The sequence below is a fragment of the Mus musculus genome, chromosome 10, assembly GCF_000001635.26.
Source record: "Mus musculus strain C57BL/6J chromosome 10, GRCm38.p6 C57BL/6J".
In the NCBI taxonomy this organism is placed as follows: Eukaryota; Metazoa; Chordata; class Mammalia; order Rodentia; family Muridae; genus Mus; species Mus musculus.
Genome location: NC_000076.6, coordinates 56108300 through 56127350, shown reverse-complemented (window position 1 = coordinate 56127350; position 19051 = coordinate 56108300). Strand labels below are relative to the sequence as shown.

The following is a 19051-nucleotide window of genomic DNA, read 5'->3' as shown; positions in this document are numbered from 1 at the left end:
GATACAGCTAGAACTTGTATTAACTTAGGACACTCATAGTTCTCATATAGAGTATATGATTTCTCCAGCCGTATGTAGTTGGCTAGGTTTAAAGTACCAGGCATGTATTCTCCCCTGCTAAGCAGGCCTTAAATGCAGTTCCACAGTTGTTTAGATATAGAATAAAAGTGTCACTATTATACCACTAGGGGCATTTTGCCTGGCCAGTCATTGTTGTGGCTCATCTGCTTCACAGCTAACAAAAACTCCTCATTTCTTTTCTCCCAAGGCTTGCATACCATGTTCTGATACTGTGTCCTCAAGCTGGAGGCTTTCAGGTCAGCTGTAGCTCAATTCCTCCAAGTCTTGTGTCCAAAGTACATTGTGTCTTTAGGGTCTTAGCATTAAACTTCTGGGAGTCAAACAAGGATACAACAAAGGCTATGTTGTTTTGCAAGTATCTTGTACTCTACAAGCAAACCCAAAGAAAGGTTTACAATGCCTGTAACTAGGGTGTTTGTGACAGTCTATGGTTTGTGGGGGAAGCATTATCCACTGTGTAGCAGAATTCCACTGAAACTATCTCTCATCCATCTATGTATTTATCAATGTATCTATGTATCTGTGTATCTGTATATGTATCTATCTATGTATCTATGAATCTATGTACCTATCTATGTATCTATCTATCTCTATATCTATCTATCCATCTATCTATATATATATGGATTTATCTATTATATACTTATCTATCATCTATCTATTTATCTATTATCATCTATACCTGTCATCTATGTATTTGTCTAATCTATCTTTTTATCACCCATCTTATCTGTCATTTATCTATCTTCTATATATCTGCCTGTCTGTCAGTCTGTTATCTATCTATTAGTCATATAAATGTTTGTAGGTATTTCATCTCATGCTGCTGCTAGACTCCATGCTTAATTATCTTTACAGGATCCTTGCTTCTTCCTGACTGAAATCTTCCTTTGTATTTCTCTTCTCAAGATATTTGTCTTAGATTAAAGTCCCTCTGGATAATCTAAGATGATCAAGATTTTTAACTTAAATCTTTCTTCAAAGATCCCCTTTTCAAATAGGGAGGGGCATTGAGAAGTTCTGGGGATTAGGGCACTGATGGATTTTTAGGAGGTTGGTACTTAACCCACTGTATAGGGAGTGGCCTTTTCTTCTACTTCCCCAATATGAAATGTCCCAAATGAGGACCTTGGCTGAATTCATTTTTATCATAGGCTAAGCACTAGCCATCCGTGTTTGAAAGGTGCAGTTTTGACGTGCTCCTTACCCCACATCTGCTCATTTCCTTGAAGCAGTCAGATGGCATGAGTTTGGCCACTGGACAGCTTGAATAGAGCAGGCCCTCAGCTGTAAGCCTACCTATACAGAATTCCTCTTTGCTGATCTAGCCATAGATTGTGGTCTGACTGCTAGCTTACCGAACTTATTCTCAACAAGGAGAGTATCCTGTGAAATAGGGTATGTGTGGACTGCTTGCCAGTTCTGGGCCTTAGACTGGCTTGTTGCTGGATCAGTTTGATTTAAGAAGCTGATTCCTTTCCTGACATGCTGTGATGCTTAAAATCCAAAACTCTCCATAAGGCAGGCTTCCCAAGAGCTCCCCTTTGTTCCCTAGGTGGTGATACATCAATGTAATCCTCTCTGACGAAGAACTTATTTACTGTAACATTTGTTCTCTCAAATACATTATCGCTGATCGATTGCTTCAGTCTCCCTTTCCAACAGCTTGTTGTTGGTATTACCATCCCTTCTGATCATGTTATTCATCCTAATCTACTACTTAGATTCAGAGCCAGAACTTCAGATCTCCCAGGTGTCACCAGCTGTCAGGATGCTTAGCTCTGTATTTAGAGAGCTGTGCAGATTTGTTTTAACTGATGAAGACAGAGGTGAGGGGGGCAGCTGTGGAGAAGATGACTTTGCAGCTGGGATATGATTGTGAGTTGTATAGTTCAGTTCATCACATGATGATTAGGACAAAGTGTGCCCAGCCAGAGGAATTCTATAGTGATAGACTGTTAAAAAATGAGTTGTTTTATTCTGTATTTTGTTCATATTTTTATTTAAATTTATTTATTATTATACATTCCTATAAAATACCAATAAATTTGAGTATGTATAGGTATGTATGCAATAGGATATGTGTGTGTATGTATGTGTATATGTGTATCTATATCTATATCTATATCTATATATACACACATACATATATATGAATGACAGTATACATCTATACACATATTTGAATGGGTTAGGTTCTCATGTAGCCCAGGGTAGTCTTTAGGTTGCAATCAACCCAAGGATGTCCTTGAACTTCTGCTCTGTTGCCTGTACCTACTGAGTGCAGGGATTGCAGGTATGAGCCACCATGCCTAGTTTTTCTCATATTGAGAATCAAATCCAGGGTCTGGTGCGTATTATGAGACAAACTACAAACTGCCCTATACCCCTAGCCCAATATATGCATTCTTTAAAAGGTTGAGCCTTATATCTTACCAGGTTAAGGCTACCTTGTCCATTTTTGCTATGCTTTACTTAGCATTTATCAAATATATATTTGAGTCATTTGTTATTACTTCTTCCTCTCTAAACTCATTCCCTCACCTTCTATCCATGTGCTGGGACCATTCTTTTGTCATCTTTCATGAAGGCATTAATTCATTTCATTTGACTTTGTTTCTTAACTAAACCTTCTTTTGCTTGGTCACAAAAATATGCTGTATTTAAATTCATTGATGTATTTATATATAAAGTTCTAAAGTCTGTACCCAAGATGTATACAAAACAGGGCTTTGTGTTTGGTTTTTAATTACTGTGCTCATTTGTCTTTGTTTCTTTTTATTGACACATGGTCTTACACTATAGCCCAGGGTAGGCCAGAACTCACTATGTAGCCCAGCCTGCCCTCAAACTCAAGGTAGTCCTTCTGCCTTAACTTCTTAAGTGGTAAGATTATGCCTATGAGTCAAGACATCAGGCAAAAAGCAGAGCTTTAAAGGAAACACTTTAGAGATGGCTGTACCGACAGAGAACCTTGTATGGTGGGCTAATGCCATCAGTGCTCGAGGCAGCGTTCTGCTTCTGATTTTGAGGGGTGGCTTCATAATGGGAAATCTAGAGAAGCTTTAAGAATACTAATGCTGGAATCACTCCTGTAGGCTTTGTGCCTTAATTGCTCCTAGGTAAACCAATTTCTCTATCTGTTTGTCCTTCTGCCTATTGCTATTTGTTAGTCATCTTCCTTTGTTTCCTAGATGATGAGAGTATTCTCCCAGTAGTATGAACCGCTGATTTCTACACACTAGAGAGGCTATTAGCACAGTCTCAAATAACTACTAGATAAAAATGTTCCTATTGACTGTTGTTGCTTCATATTTGTAGATTTTATATTTGCTTTCATGATTAGTGTGTATTTGAGGCGCTCCTATCTTTACTTTATTCTGCATACAGGCTGCTGGCCACAGTGAATGTTAGGCGTATGTTCTGCTCCTTTATTTGGACACCACTTAGAGACTTTTCCGATCCTAATGCTCAGGCCTCACTTAGACCTGTAGGTTCTCAAAGGCTAGGACGCGTCTGGGTATCTCTGATCACAACGCCTCACTGCTCTCAGCTGGTTCCAGGGTGAATCCACGTTTTGGAGTCAGAAATTTAAGTGAATATTTATTGCTTTAATTGCTTTAAACAGCTTCTGTTAAAAAGAATCTCAGTGTTTCTTTGTTATCTTTAGGATATAATGGATAGGCTTATTGTTTTGAACTCTGAAGCCAAGATCCGGTCTTTACTGAATTATGAACAGTCGCACACCTTTGGTCTAAGGTAAGCAACTCAATTTAAGGCATATTTTACAAATTGCAAAAGTTGAGCATTTGTTTCTTATATATCTTGTGTGATACCTAGTATATGTCCACGTGTGGGAGGCGGTGTATATGCACAGGGAGCTGACTTTGAACTCAGATGTCTTTCTCGGTTGCTCTCTCCTTTACTGAGACAGGGTCTGTCAGTGAACCTGGAGCTCACAGATTGAGATAGACTGGTTGACCATGAGCTCTGGGGAACCTGTCTGTCACCGCCTACCTGCACTGAGGTTCCAGGACAGTCTGCCCTCCATATGAGTGCGTAGGATGAGGCTCAAGTCCTCATGTTTGTACAGCAGACACTTTACCCACTGAGCTGCCCCACAGCCCAATTATCTATATTCCTAGAAAGTGCTAAGGTGGGTTAATTTTAAAATAGTATTTAAAGATAGTGGGCCATTCTATAACATTATAGTAAAAGCAAATGTTAGCACTTGGGGTTTGTCACTGCAGCCTTTGTAAGAATTTAGGTTCTATATGATTAGTGGCTGTTACCGTTGTTCAGCATATAGGAGTCCATCAAGGACTGTTTTCATTGGGATTTCTTAGGAGTCACATGAAGATTCTTGAGGCTGGTTTGTGGTTAGATCCTTGCCATACTAAAGCCTTGAAATAGGACTCAACATGGATGGTTGTTCTCGAGGCCCAGACTTTGCTCCTTGGTATTGATCATTGATTCTTGATGTTTAAAACTTTCTGGTTGAGTTTATATTCCTTGACATTTTATTTAGCTTGTTCAAATGGGGAAGGATGTGTGTTTGGCCAGGATACAGAGACTTAGGAACACATATTTCAGTCAAATGTCTATGTGTAACTTGCTTTTCCACCTAAACATGACATCCTTGAGAAGCAGTGATTTAAGAATTTCTTTTCATACATTCATGATTTTCTATTGTATTAGCAAAGTAACTTTCTCAGGCATGAAGGAGGCCCGTGATAATTTGCTGCAAAAGAAATACCGTGAATGCTGTTCTAAAAGGAGGAGTCCTTGCTAGCAGCGCACCTCACAGTTGTGCACATTAGCTTCATATTTTTACTTGTTCATTTATAGCTGAACTCCATGTTTTGACTTCTTGGTTAAAATATAAAAAGGCTGAAACTATTAATGTCTTTTAAATGATGTGTTACTTATCTCAAAATGTTTTCACATTAAATTTTTACTATTGATCTGGGACATCACATAGCAAGAAGGCACAGTATTGTAGATTAAAAATGATTCAACAGAATTCTTTTGTTCTGTATTTTGGATAATTGAAAATAGATTTTAGTTTCTTCTAATTACATGCTAAGTACATACCTTTTCCCTCTTGTATATTCCTTTTAAAGTTTACATTTATTTATTTAGTGTGTGTGCATATGCACATGTAACGTGGGTGGGGGTCAGGGGCAACTGGTGTAGTTGACTCTGGGGCTTGGAACTCAGATAATCAGGCTTGGTGGCTAGTGATTTCATCCTTTAAACCATGTACCCATCCTTTGTCACCCCCTCTTCTGTCAACTTTCATTCTTTTGTGATATTTTTAACAACTGTTCTAGGAAAACACTTCCTGGAATTTATAAAAATGAAAGCTCCTAATAAGCATTTTCTACATCCTTTCTAACAGTCTACAAATGGAATTACCTGTCTTGTAGAAAGTGTACTACCGTCCCACTGCAGAGAGAGAGAGAGAGAGAGAGAGAGAGAGAGAGAGAAAGAGAAAGAGAGAGAGAGAGAGAGAGAGAGAGAGAGAGAGAGAGAGAGAGAGAGAGAACTACTTTCTAGCAGTATGAATATTCTGGGCCAGGATTGTATACTGGTGTGAGCTGCACTCATACAGCTGTAAAATGCAGGGCACTCACAATATTATTATTACATATATTCTTACTCTTATTTTTATTCTTATTCTTATTACTACATAGGAACAATTCAAAGGGCTTAAAATAGTATCAGGCACATATAAACCCTTGGTAGTAAAAGTTCTAAAAAATGGTCCTTTGTGTTTTTTCATACTTAATCAGCTCTATTCTGTTTTATGCTTCACTAGGGAACAAATATTGCCAGGCCAGCAATCTCTCACACATTTGCTACATTACCACCTTAGTGTTCAGAGAAAAGGACTACATGTAGAAAAGTTTGCATGTTAATTTGAGCTTTCTCTCAGTTTTTCTTTAATCAATATTTTGTTTTTTAAACATTAAAAGTGATTTATGTGTGTGCCTATGTAAACACACCAGCATAAATCATATGTGTGCAGTTGTTTATGGAGGCTAATGAGGGTGTCAAATCCCTAGTAATTGGAATTTCAAATGATTGTAAGTCCTTCTCTCGTATGTCCTCTGCAAGCATAGTTTTTCCATCTCTCCAGCTCTTTTTTGAGAAGTTCTTGTTTAACATGTTCTTTTAAAGAATCATATCCATTACTTTTGTCCTTGACTGTACCAAAATACCTGATCAAAGCAATTTATGGCAGGAAAACTATTCAATCTCATGGTTTCTGGGCACATTACATTACCTTGGGAAAGGCATCATGGCAGAGCTTGAGGCAGCTCTCCATATTGTACTTCCAGTTAGGGAGCTGAGAAAGATGGATGCTGGTGGTGCCCAGGTGGTTTTCTTATGAATCCAGGACCCCCAGCCTATGGGAAGGTGCTGCCCATATTTAGAGAGTCTTCTTATGTCAGAGAACCCGATGTAGGAAACCTCACACAGGCATGCACGGGGCACATCTGGTGAGGGATTCTAGAGACTGTCAAGGTGGCCATGAGTGTTAACCATCATCATACTAAGCTTATTTCCCTTGTAATTCTGAAGTATTTCCATTGTCTCATACAGTTGTAGTTTGAGAGAATCAGCTCATTCCAGTCCACTCTTTAGTGTTTATTGAGGTTCATGAGAGACCGTGGTGGCCCATTATGCCCGAAACCTGTGCTTCGGTGCTTTGGAATTTTACCTGGAACTTCCCTCCTTACAGCCTCCGTGCTGTGCTTGGACTCTATCCTCATTGTGACATCCTCTCCAAGATGCCACCTCATGAGTGTGTCTGGCTTTTCTTGCTTATGCCAGCCCCGTCTCTGCTTCAAAACTCTAGAGATAGCATTAATGGCACATTTGCAATAACTTGTGTCTAAACATGGCACTGAGACTAATATAAGATTCAGTGAAATGTGGTTTATGGCTTTTCACATTTCAACAGCATCACAGATTACTGAGAACTCTGAAGTCTAATTCGCCGAGATGGCCTTAGAGAGCTTTCGTGGTAATTCTCTCTCACTCAAGAACATTGCTTCTTTGATTAGTCCCTGTGCTCCTTCGTGCCTATTATGTCATTGTGGGTCATTCCTAGCAGGGTGAGAATGTCTCCATCCATCCATCCACCCTACACTCAGCCAACCCTAAACATTGTACACGAATCTCGACTCTCCAGCTCCCTGCAGCTCAGTTCTTTCTCTGCCTCCCATCTTCTTCACCTCTGTTTCCCTTTCAGCCTACTTCACATTGGCTTTGAGTTTGTAACCTCTCGGAGGTGTGCATCCTTCTGGTTCAAGACCAAGGTCACTGTCATGTTACTGATTCTGATGCAGCCATTTTTTTTTTTGCCTGATTTTCATCCCATTTTAACTTTTAATAGCTTTTGAAATAGTGGAACATTGGTTTTTGTATATAAAAAACAATTGTCTTTTGTGTCTGGGCATGATGACCCATGCCTGCAGTCCTAGCATTTGGGAAGTATAAGCAGGATAAAAAAGAGTTATTTAAGGCTCTCCCTGGCTACATGGTGAGTTTCAGGCTAGATTGAGCTATCTTAGACTCTGATTCAAAAAACAAAACCAAAAAAATACAGTTTGACTTCTGTAAAACTATATACATCTGTAGCTGTAACTTCTAAATCTTTTTCTGAGAGCAGTCTTTGAATGAAATTCTGAAGGTGTTTCCTGCGTAAGCCTTCCACCCCCAATACTCTTTGAGTTCTTACCACGTTTGGCCTTTTGACATCTCAATTCACACATTTCTCAGGCATCAAAAACTTAATATGTCAAAAACTGAACTCTGGGATCTCCTATTCCTCCCATGAAAGCAAACAAAATGAATCTTTTGTTTTCGTGTCACTCAGCGGCTCATCCATCTCTTTGGTTGCTTTTGTTTGAAAGTCGTCTTATTTTTTTCTCTGTTTCTCAAACAGTCATTTATCTTTATTATAAATAAATTAACCAGTATGGGAAATTAAGTATAATAAATTAAGTGAAATTCCTATTAATTCTCACTGTCATTATAAACATTGAAGGAAATTATTCTAGACATTGCTCTGTGTGTGTGTATAGTAATATGCATACATAGAAATTAATTCAGTTATGAAGATGGAATCAAGAGTGCCACTTTCAATTCAACTGAACTCCACAGACAGGAAAAGACACCCCAGTGAGATGGAAGGAATTGCTGAATTTCAAATAACTTTTTTTTTTCCACTTCAGTAAGTACTTTCCTCAGAATCTCTGTAAGGTTAAGAAATAAGATTATGTAAAATCCTTCAAGAGATCTGATATTTCCTTTTTGGACAGAGCTGATCGACTCTACTGTGAATAATGAGGACATTAGTGCTTCCGTTGGGCTCCCACTTCTCATGTCCCTATCTGTCTTCGCCTGTTTTATGTTGTTATAACAGAACCTCCGAGGCTAATTATGAAGCATTTTATTTGCTCTGTGGTTCTTACGGCTGGGAGGTCTGAACACCATGGTGCTGCCATCCAAGCCACAGCCTGTAGCTGTGCTGTAATACAAAGAAGAAACAGGAAGGGCACTCACCGTGCCCAGGAGGCAGAGCTCCTGTGGGAAGACAAGAAGCTGGGGGGATGCAGAACCAGCCTTGTTCTTCTTGTTACAATTAGGATCTTGTAATAAAACTTACCAGGGCCTTATGGGAACCTGAATGGGCCCATGGGGAACTCAGTTTTGAAGATGGCATCCCATCGAGACCTCATCTCTGTATTCTAGGCCTTATCTGTTAGTTGTTGCATCACTTATCAAGCGTCTACTAAATGAATCTATCAACAGTGCACTCCCGCTACACCTACATCATCGCCCATGAGCCATGAGGCTCCCACCCAGGTCAGAAGTTCGAAGATTTGCTTAATACTGAGCCTGCCTTCGTGAGTCGGGGCCATCCTTTCCTCTTTACACTAGAGAGATTATGTGGACCAGAGTCATCTGGGTTTCTCAGTATAGTGCCTTTTATATAGAAAGACAATTCTTGTTATTTTTTTTTTTTTTAAGACAGGGTCTTTCTATGTACACCAGACTGGCCTCAAACTCATGGCAATCCACCTACCTCAGTCTCCTGAGAGAATATGTGTAACTTCCAAATTTACACTTTGGGGGGTAGAGAAATTATCTAATGGGTTAAGAGAACTGGCTGTTCTTCCAGAGGACCTGGGTTCCATTTCCACCACTAACACTGTAGATCACAACCACCTGGAACTCCAGTTCCTGAAAAGTGAATGCCTTCTTCTGGTTCCCATGGAGGTCAGACATGCACACGGAACACAAAGCACCCATACACATAAAAGAATGAAGAAATATCACCCTCCTTCATTCAGATTACTCTGCCTGGGGTCACTGAACACTTAAGAGCTATGTTTTGTGCTAGAAGAGTGTGATCAGTGGGCAGGAGGTAGAATGTGGTTATTATTCTCTCCAACCCTATTGTCTCCCGAGTGTTCATAAATTAATAGAGAGGAAATTAATGCAGGAAATAAAATAGTGATATTAAGCTTCCTTTCCTGTTTCTCATTTTGAAAATCAGAGCTAAACACCCTTGGAGGGCTTTCTTGATCTATGGCCTCCTTTCTAGTGTCCATTATTTCTCACTTGTTCAGCTCTGACTAGAGGAAGGCCATCTTCATCTCCCCAACCACAGTGCTCCTTACTGCCTCCAGGCCTTTAGCACACTTTTCCCTCCACACACAAAAACAGCCTGTCCTCAAGGGCAAAGCTTGCTCTGTCCCCGCCAGCAGATCCCTAGCCCCTTCCCAGTGTGACCTTTGCAGTGAAGGTTGCTCCCACAGATTGAGTCATTCTGAACTTTCCGTACCTACCCTGCTATTCAGCACCTTTTAAAAACATTTGCAAAATTTGTCCATTAAAAGATTTGCCTGAACTCTTTCATCTTTCCCAAGATTTAGCGGCTTGCTGTTCCTAGCCATCTAAAGTATTTAGAGAAATATTTTTCTTAGGATGTTTTATTTCAACATTAAAAACTGCGTATTTCATGGTAAAGATGAAGTAACAGCATCATCCGGTATTGTTTTCATTGTATCAGACAGGAAAGCAAGTTCTAGTCTGTCAACGTGCCTTTTAGATTCATATCTTATATAATAATTCTTAAGTATACATTCAAACGTAAAGTGTTTTAATATAAGCCCCCTAAATTCAGTTTCCTTTGCTCTCATTGAGGCCGTATCGTATCTCATATAAAATTATTGTCAGTTTTCTCCAAAACAAAATTAGGGAATCTACTTTGTGCAACAGCTTTCTGCTTTGTGAAATGTTGGTTTTCTTTTTACTTTACATTTAGGCATAAATAGTAAACGTTGTATAAGAATAGAGAAGCTTTATAAATAATTTTGTCAGACAAAAATGCTTTATTTAGATAACCAAAGAAAATGTTTCACAGAAAGGGAATTTTACAAATTATAGAGCTGGAAATTCTCTTTTGCTGTCAATGTTTGTTTTCCCCAGAAGTTATTTCAGATTGCCATGTGTCCAAATATGAACTCATATATTCTGAACAGAGTCCTCCAATCTCATCACATTAGAAGAGTCTTCAAAAATATTTTGCTTGATGCTAAGAAAACTAAACACCGTAATTCTTGTTAACAGCCTGTGTGATGTCTACCAGAAGAGCAGAACCTATGTATAGTTTGGAATATTCCCTCTGAACATAGGAGAGGCTGCTTCCTGCTGTCACACGCAGCCTGTGCAATGGCATGTATTTTTATACATTAACTAATTAAGCAACTTTACCTCCCTACAGGCAAGGCAACAAAACAAAGCAAGGAAGTAATTGGTTGTTAACAAAAATAACTGCAGTATGTGAGGAACTCAAATATCCAAGCCTGTCCCCTCTCCCCCAAGGTGGGCCAACCTAGAACACTGAACACAAAGCCAGGTGGAGCAGCTATGCTTACAGAGACATTAAAACTTTAACACAGTGTCCTGGGGTTCTTGCTGCTATAGTGCGCCTCACAGGCAGAGACATAAGCTGACTCCAGGAAGAAGTCAGCCTGGTATTCTGCTAAGAACCTTAGAAAGAGATCCAAGTGCTTAAGTAGTGCCTTCAGATTCTTCTCAGAGAAGGACATCTTTCCAAGAATCTCTGGAAGTTTTACAAACAGTCGCAGTAAATGCTGCGCGCCATAAATGTAGGAGGGAGGAGGCGGTTGGTGTCCTGGAGGGTAGTTGTCTGGCACAAGCTTCCAGGAGAGGATCTCATTTATTTCCTCAGTTGTCCCTTCAAAGCCAGCAAACATGGCACTCCCTTCCTTGCCAGGAGTCAGAGCGATGGGGGACGGTGCTGCGCTGTGCACAGGTGTCTTTTGCAAGTGCGGGAACAGCTTGGGCACACTGCGCTTGGCCTGGGGCGAGGCCCGGTCCTCAGCCTGCCAGTGGCAGTGGGTGCTGTGGCGGGTGGATCGCCTGGGAGCCCGCGTTGCCTCGGCCTCTGCCCTGCGCCTCTTGGGGGCAGCTGGCCCCGCCACGGCCTGGCTCTCCGAGGGCTGCGGGGGCGACGGGCCCGGCCAGGGCGCCTCCTGGCTCCTGCCAGCATCGCTGGCTCGCTCCTCAGTGGGGAAGAAAAAGGTGGAGGAGGTGACCATTTCGTACTGAGCCTGTTCCTGAGGGTAGAGCAGCACCAAGGGGAGCGCGTGGTCGAAGGTGATGCGCAGCCCGTCCGCCATCTCCCGGCACAGGCCCACGCTCCTCTCGGGCGCAGCGCGCTGGGGCTGCGGCCGGCGGTCCCCCAAGGCCAGCACGCTCGCCGAGAAGTGGCGCACGTAGCACTCAAGGATGGCGCCCACATTGGTCTGGCAAGGCAGCCTCACCAACCGCCGCCTGCGGTTGATGTAGTAACAGTCGTCCGCCAGCCGCTGCTGGAGCACTTCCGGGATGGGGATGCGCATGGCCCGCTCGTCCGCTTCCCGTCTTGTGTGGGGTTCCACTTCTTTCTTGCCTTTAGGCTTTGAGTCGCCATCACCTCGATCACTCCCTCCTTCATCCTTCCCCTCACCGTCATCCTTAGGTGCGCAGCCGAGGGTGGCCATGGTCGTCACTGGCAACGCGCCGCTCTCGCCCCTCCGGCCTGGGCTCCTCTGGCGGGCTGCTGTTTTCCTGGCAGGCTCACACTGTAACCTGAGACTTCATGAGTCTTCACAGAGCCAGAGGTCTCGGGCTGTCACCTCCCATCTCAGCCATTCAAATAGATCAGAGTCTGGAACTTTCTGCCAGTTTTTTTCCCCAGCAACCGTGTGACGATCTCAGCGCTGCACAGCACTCGAGCCCGCGGCAGTGGTCAAGCTGGAAGCGCAGCACTTCCTGAGTCGAATTGAAATTCAGTTGTTGTTTTTTCTTAAGGACCAGCCTCTGTAGGACTTTAGGAGAAAAAGAATAACACCAATTTTAGAAATAAATTTAGATTGGAAATTGGTCATTTTAACGTAATAAAACACAGTTGAGTGTTCGTTAATATTCCATTATACCAAATAACCTACTTATTCTTAGTAACCCAGTTACTAGTTAAATCTGATTAACTTTAGTAATGAGACAGTTAAAATTACATTATGGAAATATTTAATATCATAAATTAGAATATAACCTTGATTACAAATTCCTCATTTTAAAAATTTATGTACGTGCACACAATCACAAATACCCATATACATATCCAGTACTTTCTATTCTTTGTATTAATTTAAATGATCATCTGTTGCTAATTGTTCAATCAGCAACTAATGTTTTATTGTACATGTAGACTGTCCAGTGTTTATAAAATTAGGATTCATGAACATTTTAATTTAAAACCGATAGATAAATCTGTGGACAGCTATACTTTTTTTTTTTTTTTTACAACAAATTCTTATAAGTGGTGTTAGCGATGTTAAAGAATTGGCACATTTTCAAATTATACATTTCTATCTACCCTTTTTGCATGTCTCATAGGTTGTGGCTTTCTCCATTCTGCCAATTTGATGGAATCTATTTCTTCTATTCAGTTGTTCACTCGGTCAGAAAATATTTAAGTTCCCAGCAAGCACTATGCTCTATTAGCTATTCTTTGTGTGTGTGTTACTTGTGTGTCTTTTGCATTCTTTTTATTTGGGAATTCATTTTTTTTTCCACTTTGCTAATTTTTTTCCTCCTCAGGGTGCATCTATGCACCCCCACACCAGACTTAGAAAAGTTTTTTAGACATAAGTGTAGTCCTTTGTCAATTCTTTCTACCGTGGCTAGTGACTTCCATGAGTAGTAGTTCTAGGGTTTTGTTTGTTTTTATGTCTGTTTGTTTCATGCCAGATGCTGGGCATTGCAGATGAGTTCTAACTCACCTGCCAGTGATTAGTCTGTATTAGCCCTGTCTTGGTAACCAAGTGTAAAGCATTGCATTGAGCACAGACACAGCTTCTATTAAGCATTCAGATTTGCAAAATATATAAATTCACCAGTATGTATATATAACAAAATGTGTATATTCAGTGTGCTTCTAGTCCATACTTTGTCTTTATATATATTTGCAAAGCTTTGTATTTACAAAAGCCCAAACTAAACTGAAGCTGCAGGAGGTCCCAGATCCTTTCTGCAGCTCAGATCAGATTAGGGCAAGGCGGAAAGCCTAGTCAAAATTTCCATTCATTCTTCCTTCAGTGTTCATTCAGAGACCTGGTGGCAAACTGGCTCTGTCCCTGTTCTTTCTTTTACAAATCTGTAAATATTGAAAACTTGAAGCTTCATATTCATGTGCACACTTGGTGTGCATATCTACGGTTTTGTATAAATTGTGTCCCCATTTTTGGGTTTTGACTATCAGGCAGGAAGTTTTCTCTAACCCTGTGGGAGGAAAACTTTTATATCAAAGAAATGAATGTAGTTAAGTAAGATATAGCCAAATATGTGAATACAGGAGATATACAAAAGCAAATTTATGTGAAACATACATTCTGTATGATTAGAGTTTGTAAAGGCCTATTCTCTAGAATTTATGAGATGGTGCACAAATTGATTTAAAGTATTGTTAAAAATGAAATGTACTTCATTTTTATTTAATGCACTAATTTAGCAGCAGAAGAGAAGTGGCAGAGAGAGAGAGAAGGGCTTGTGCCTGTGGGAAGGAACTAAATCGAGAGTGAAATGTCTTCAAGTGGAGACTATGGTATCCAAGTCCTATTTACACAGTCATTCCTGTACCCTCCTCACTAGTGCTATGCAATGCTGTAAAGAAGCGTACAGTATTTCTATTAAATAAAGGTAGATTTAGTTTGGGTTGTGCAAGTTTTTCAGGCAGTAATTGTCAACCTGTGGGTTGTGACCTTTCACAAAGTAGCCTAAGACCACCAGAAATATCAGACACTTACATTACAATTGATAACAGTAGCAAAATCATAGTTTTGAATATAAGTATATGGTTAAAATACATGAAGAAATGAATTAAAAGGTCGCAGCATTAGGAAGGTTGAAAGCCATTGTAAGGGATCCACTATGTTAAAGCATGCATTATAAAGCAAGTAAAAGGGCCTATAATATCACACACTTTATTCAAAGACCTCAGATATTTCACATTGAAGTAATTTTTATTTCTAGTAGTGAATGAGGAAAGGGGAGAGGGAGTGGGATAGGAGAGGGAAGGAATATGAGAAGGAAGGATGGAACAAGGGCAGAAGAGGAGGGAAGGATGTGAAAGAAGAGTAGGAGAGGAGGGAATGAAGGCAGAGCAGAGGGAGGACGCCAGGAGGGACATGCTTTGACTCCCGATTTCATAGATTTCAGCCCATGGCCAGCAGCTTTGAGCATCCACAGTCCTTGGGAGGAAGGGCAGGGTGAGGTGAAGCTCCTTACCTAATGACACTTAGGAAGATCACAGGAGAGGAGGTGTTGGTGACATGAACCATCACAGGCACATCTGTGACATCCTACCTCCTCAGATTAGGCTCCCCTTCCAATTCCTACTGTCCCATAGTTATTCACTCAAGGAAGAATCCATGAAAGGAAATCCATTGAGTAGGCCAGCACCCTTATGGCCAGTCAGTTCCAAAAAGTCCACCTCTACACGTTGCACTGGAGACCACGTTTGTAGCACACGGGAGTCCTTTGGGGGGATGTTTAATTTCGCAAATTGTAAGATAATGTAGGATGAAGTGAAGGGAATGTGGGTGGATGTGCAATAGCGAGTATACTACATCTCTAGAAAGAGAACTAGATAATGTGTACTAGTCTTAAATTTCAGTGTTTCCTATGCCAGTCTAGTAGGTTCCATTTGCAAATGAGGCAGACATTATCACTGGAGCTCGCCTAGTTAGTGCACACCAGGCTTCTGGAGTTGGCATCATAGGGACTTAAAGCATAGTCAGTGTGAGCTGATGTGCCTCACATGCCAGCCACACTGAGACAATCTCCTCTTAGGCTATTGTTTTGATCATAGGTAGACTATGCTAACTGGGATTTGCTTTGATCATAGGTAGGCTGTGCTAAACTATCAGAGCACACACAGAGAAATAGTGATACCTGCTGATAAGCACTGGGATTGTTCTTTCTCTGTATGCAGGGCTATACTGGAAAGCCAAGATGCTTCTAAATTACTGGAGTTATCAAATGAAACATGTTAAGAACATGTTTTTATTGTCTACATAAAACCTCTTATCTATGATTTTAATATACATATGTAACATGAATCACAAAATGTCATCAGTTTAATGTAACTAATATATATATATAATAGAATATTTATGAATATTATTTTCTAGCAGGACTCAATTACAGTCTCACTGGAAGTCTTAATGTTTAACAAGGTAATCCAGAAAGTTTTAGGAATCTGGACTTAATCTGGGTCTGGTTCTTTGCCCTAAATTTCTGACAGTATATTTTGAGTTGTTTCTGAGAGCACCTTTACTTTCATAGGTCCCTGTGATGGGTTTGTATATGTTGGCCCAGGGAGTGGCAGTATTAAAAGGTGTGGCCCTGTTGGAGTAGGTGAATCACTGTGTGTGTGTGGACTTTAAGACCCTCATCGTAGCTGCCTGGAAGCCAGTATTCTGCTAGCAGCCTTCAGATGAAGGCTCAGCTCTGCCTGCACCATGACTGTCTGGATCCTGCCATGTTGGTTGATGATAATGGACTGAACCTCTGAACCTGTAAGCCAGCCCCAATTAAATGTTGTACGAATAAGAGTCGCCTTGGTCATGGTGTCTGTTCACAGTAGTAAAACCCTAAGTAAGACAGTCCAGTTTCCAAGATTGTCAGTCTTTCACCCAGGAAGAATTTTATTTCAGGTTTGTAATATAAACAAAACAAACTCATTTGGGGTGACTAACAGCTTTGTGACTGTGGATTACTGTCTGTCCACTTGCAGACCATCTCAAACAAAAATCAACATATTCAGTATCACATTAGAGAAAATAATCAGGAAGAAGCAAAAAATTAAGATATAATCTAGAGTTTAGAGCATAAATTTGTTTATTTGTTCAATCTGAGCAAAAGCAAAGGCCTTCTGTGGATAGACTGACATTTTCCTCCCTGCAGAGCCTGTTCTGGTTGACAGAACACAGAGAAAATATGATTTCATTGTCTGTATCAGCAGTTCTCAATCTGTGGGTCGTGACCCCTTTGGCATACCGTGAAGTCTAAAAATATTTACATTACAATTCATAACAGTAGCCAAATTATAGTTTCAAGGTTGCAACAGAAAATACTTTTGTGGCTGGGGGTCACCACAACACAAACTGTATTAAAGGGTCTCAGCATTAGGAAGGTGGAAAACCTCTGGGCCAGATGACACCTCCAAATGGTGTTTTTCATTTATTTTCATTACATAATAATTTAAATAGTTTAAAAAGTCAACTAGTTTGGGAAAGCTTTTAAGGTGAAGAGTAATTCTTCACGTTTCCCTTCCTACTCCCTTAGCCCACCCCAGAGAGGCTCCTGCTGTCCAGTAACTGAATTATTTCCTTTGGAATTTATATTTAAGTCTTTTTTTTTTAGGTATTTTCTTCATTTACATTTCCAATGCTATCCCAAAAGTCCCCCATACCCCCCCCCCCACACACACTCCCCTACCCACTCACTCCCATTTCTTGGCCCTGGCATTGCCCTGTACTGGGACATATAAAGTTTGCAAGACCAATGGGTCTCTCTTTCCAGTGATGGCCAACTAAGCCATCTTTTGATACATATGCAGTTAGAGTCAAGAGCTCGGGGGTACTGGATAGTTCATAATGTTGTTCCACCTATAGGGTTGCAGATCCCTTTAGCTCCTTGGGTACTTTCTCTAGCTCCTCCATTGGGGGCCCTGTGATCCATCCAATAGCTGACTGTGAACATCCACTTCTGTGTTTGCTCGGCCCTGGCATAGCCTCACAAGAGACAGCTATATCAGTGTCCTATCAGCAAAATCTTGCTAGTGTATGCAATGGTGTCAGCGTTTGGAGGCTAATTATGGGATGGATCCCCGGGTATGGCAGTCTCTAGATGGTCCATCCTTTTGTCTTAGCTCCAAACTTTGTCTATGTAAGTCCTTCCGTGGGTGTTTTGTTCCCAATTCTAAGAAGGGGGAAAGTGTCTACACTTTGGTCTTCATTCTTCTTGAGTTCCATGTGTTTTGCAAATTGTATCTTGTATCTTGGGTATTCTATGTTTCTGGGCTAATATCCACTTATCAGTGAGTACATATCATGTGAGTTCTTTTGTGATTGGGTTATATTTAGGTCTTTAAGTAACTGAATGTATGTTTAACACTGTCTTGATGTTTCCAAGTTGGACTTCTTGTCTCTCATCTCTAGGTATCTGGATGGTTAGAACTTACTTTTCCCCTCTCTCCCTTCCTCCCTCCAGTTTTTACCATGTTCTTGATGGGATCATCCTTGAAGCCTTACATCATTATGTTTATATAAATCTTATTCATTGATGTGTTCAGTAACAGTACAGTATGGCTACATTATTCTTCCCATAACTTGATTTTTTTTCTTCAATACCTGTATGGTTTTGTAGGTGCCTTATTTTGTTTGTATCTTCTAAGGTTTCTTGAGAATATCCCCAAATATAAACCATTCCTTCCCCCATACCATATCACGTTTACTCAGTGCCATGAAGTTCTAGGAGCTGTGCACTGGTTCTAATTTAAATGATGTCATTTTGGAACAATCCCCTAAGGTAGTTATTTTCAGGATCCTTTAGAAAATAGCTAATGTAAATAGGGCACAAAGTAAGCTATTGACTTCAGATATTAGTAATTTGTACAGCTGGAATTTGAATCTGGTCTCTTTGATTCCAGAGACTACAATGCCTAATGCATTCATTGCCGAGGTTCCACATACCATTATCCAGGTTACACACATACACACACACACCCCACACACCACTGTATTAATGACTGTTCTCATTGAATGACATAACAAACACCTAATAGAAGTAAAGGGTTTAGGCTGGCCCAGTTTGAAGGCAGCCTGCCGTGGTGGAGAAGGCATGGCAGCAGGACTGTGGCACAGTGGTAGCTGCTTACATTGCTTCAGCACTCTGGAAGCAAAGTGATGGAGACTCTATTCAGTTCCTGTCTACTTTTTTAGGTAGTGTTGGAATCTAATCTAAGGAACCGCACAGTCTACATTTCAGGTGGGTTTTCCCACCCAAGCCAGTCTCAAAAATCCTTTATAGACCCGTCCAGAAGTTTGTCTCCTATGTGTTTTTGGAACCTGTTGCATTCATAGTCAACTTAACTACCATAGCATAGCTACTGTCCTATTTCCTGGATCCCTCTGTTGCTTTGATGGAGCCATTTTCTAGATAAGAAAGGCCCTAAAGATAAATGCATTAGCACTTTAGTGGGGTGGTAGGGGAGCACTCATACATAACTTTTTGGATTTACAAGAGTATAGGAATACTAAAGATTAGAGACCTCTCAACAAGAAGCTGCATTGAAATCAGTTCAATCCTTGTTAGTTTG

General features: G+C 40.7%; 2 protein-coding genes across 5 annotated transcripts in view; one reads left to right on the top strand and one right to left on the bottom strand.

The window, feature by feature from the left end:
- The window catches only part of Tbc1d32 (TBC1 domain family, member 32), a 214676-nt gene that overhangs the window by 101618 nt on the left and 94007 nt on the right, over positions 1-19051 (top strand). For 2 of the 3 annotated variants that reach the window (NM_001033385.3, XM_011243191.3), the window contains exon 22: positions 3752-3840. In NM_001033385.3, coding sequence (NP_001028557.2) covers positions 3752-3840 — 89 coding nt within the window. Of the gene's footprint in view, positions 1-3751; positions 3841-16014; positions 16087-19051 lie in introns of those variants that run through there. The other variant, XM_011243192.3, reaches the window with a different exon arrangement.
- Positions 10471-19051, bottom strand: part of Msl3l2 (MSL3 like 2) — a 33046-nt gene continuing 24465 nt past the window's right edge. For both annotated transcript variants that reach the window (XM_006512876.4, NM_001163833.1), the window contains one exon: positions 10471-12497. In XM_006512876.4, coding sequence (XP_006512939.1) covers positions 11055-12170 — 1116 coding nt within the window. In that variant the 5' untranslated portion in view covers positions 12171-12497 and the 3' untranslated portion in view covers positions 10471-11054. The remainder of the gene's footprint in view (positions 12498-19051) is intronic.